The 1,919-nt window shown below is 40.6% G+C and overlaps 1 protein-coding gene across 1 annotated transcript; it reads right to left on the bottom strand.

The window, feature by feature from the left end:
* Positions 1-245: 245 nt before the first annotated feature.
* Positions 246-907, bottom strand: LOC115216193 (histone-lysine N-methyltransferase SETMAR-like). The gene is made up of 2 exons (XM_029785390.1): positions 781-907; positions 246-655 (listed from the first exon to the last, which is right to left on the bottom strand). The coding sequence occupies exons 1-2, from the start codon at positions 905-907 to the stop codon at positions 246-248; spliced, it is 537 nt and encodes a 178-aa protein (XP_029641250.1).
* Between the last annotated feature and the right edge of the window lie 1,012 nt (positions 908-1,919).

The raw sequence follows: 1,919 nt of genomic DNA, 5'->3' as shown, positions 1-1,919 counted from the left end.
CTATTAAGTTGTTCCGAAAATAATGGCTGGTTTGAGAAATATAATTTTATTCTGGAAAAATTAACGATAGAAATGTTTTCCTTAGTCGAAGTATGAGCCGTAAACAGCTTTGCATCTCTGCCATCGATCAACGAGATTATTTATGCTTCGTTGATAAAAACTAATTGGTTTTGATGCTAAGAAATCTTTGAAAGTTGATTCCATTTCTGGTTTGGACCTGAAAGTTTTATCGCTTAAAAACGTATTTAAATGCTTAAAAAAGTGTAGTCAGCAGGTGAAAGATCAGGAGAATACGGAGGATGTGGTAAAGTTTCGTTTCCCAAATCTGTGAGTTTCTGCAGCGTCATTCTTGTAACATGTGGCTTAGCCTTATTGTGAAGCAGAATTGGTCCACACCGATTCACCAATGCAGATATCATTTTTTGCAAGTGAGCATGTATTTCAGCGAGTTGATTGCAGTAAACCTCTGCTGTAATGCTCTGATTGGCTTCCAGAAAGCTGTGATGGATAACACCAATTGCAGACCACCAGACAATCACCATCTTTTGCTGGTGCAATTTTGGCTTTGGGAAATATTTGGAGGAGCCATCACGATCAAGCCATTGACCTGTTCGTTTACGGTTATCATAATTGATCCACTTTTCGTCACAAGTAACTATTCGGTCAAGAAAAGGATCAATGGTGTTTCACAAAAAGAGCATCACGCACACTTCAAAACACCAAACTTTTTGGTTTTCATTGAGCTCATGTGGTACCCATTTATCGAGATTTTCACCTTACCAATCTTCTGCAGATTGCTGGAGACCGTTGCAGTACTGACACCAAGTGCCTGAGACATTTCTCTGACACTTTGACGTGAGTTTTGTTCAACAATTGTCAAGACTGCATGACCGTCCTCTACCTTCATCTTCAAGGCTCTCATCACCACTTCAGAATTTCTGAAACAACCTTCGTACTGTGCGATCACTTGTGGACCCCTCTCCCCATGCTTTGTTCATATTGGTAGCAGTTTGGGAGGCATTGTGCTCGAGGAAAATAAGCGAAGGTCCTTTTTTGTCATATTCATAATTAAGGGCGCCTATGCTTCAAGAATGTTTTCTGTCTGAAATAAGTAAAACATTATTAAAGAGCATTCATCAATTATTAAGTATATCGAAAATTACCTAAAATATAATTAAAATACTATGATAAAATTGCGTTTCAAAACACAACACTTCGAGCGGCCATTATTTTCGGAACAACCTAATAAAGACACCAGCTTTTCCAGATTATATGTATGTATATATGTATGTATGTAGGTAGGTAGGTAGGTAGGTAGGTAGGTAGGTAGGTAGGTAGGTAGGTAGGTAGGTAGGTAGGTAGGTAGGTAGGTAGGTAGGAAAAGAGGTTGGTAGGAAGATAGATAGGTAGGTAGCTACGTTGGTAGGTAGGTAAGTAGGTAGGCAGGCAGGAGGTAGGCAGGTAGGTCAGTTGGTAGGTAGGTAGGAAGGTATGTAGCTAAATTTGTAGGTAGCTAAATTGGTAGGTAATTAGGTAGGTAGGCAGGAAGGCAGGTATGTAGGTCAGTAGGTAGCTAAGTTGATAGGGAGATAGGTCAGTGGGTAGGTAGGTAGGTAGCTAGCTAAGTTGGTAGGTAGGTAGGTAGGTAGGTAGGTAGGTAGGTAGGTAGGTAGGTAGGTAGGTAACTAGGTAAGTAGGTAGGTAGGTAGGGAGGGGGGAGGGAGGAAGGAAGGTAGGTAGGTATGTAGGTAGGTAGGCAGGCAGGCAGGTAGGTAGTTAGGTGGGTATTTGTGACAGTAGCTGTATAACCATTTATTTATAAAATTCAATCTGCTGCACTGTTTTATACATTCGTGAAGGAGCATCTTTGTGGTAACTTGACCTGACTGAAATACTTGCCAAATTCGCTTCAATCGCAG

Source organism: Octopus sinensis, linkage group LG10 (assembly GCF_006345805.1).
Source record: "Octopus sinensis linkage group LG10, ASM634580v1, whole genome shotgun sequence".
NCBI classification, from domain to species: domain Eukaryota; kingdom Metazoa; phylum Mollusca; class Cephalopoda; order Octopoda; family Octopodidae; genus Octopus; species Octopus sinensis.
The sequence above is the reverse complement of the archived record's forward strand: the minus strand, read 5'-3'. Positions and strand labels throughout refer to the sequence as shown.

Bases quoted from the DNA above. Each gene is read 5' to 3' on its own strand.
- LOC115216193 (XM_029785390.1), bottom strand. From the start codon at position 907: ATGAAGGTAGAGGACGGTCATGCAGTCTTGACAATTGTTGAACAAAAC. The intron at 656-780 runs GTAAGGTGAAAA...TTGACCGAATAG, and splicing joins CAGCAATCTGCAGAAGATTG to TTACTTGTGACGAAAAGTGG.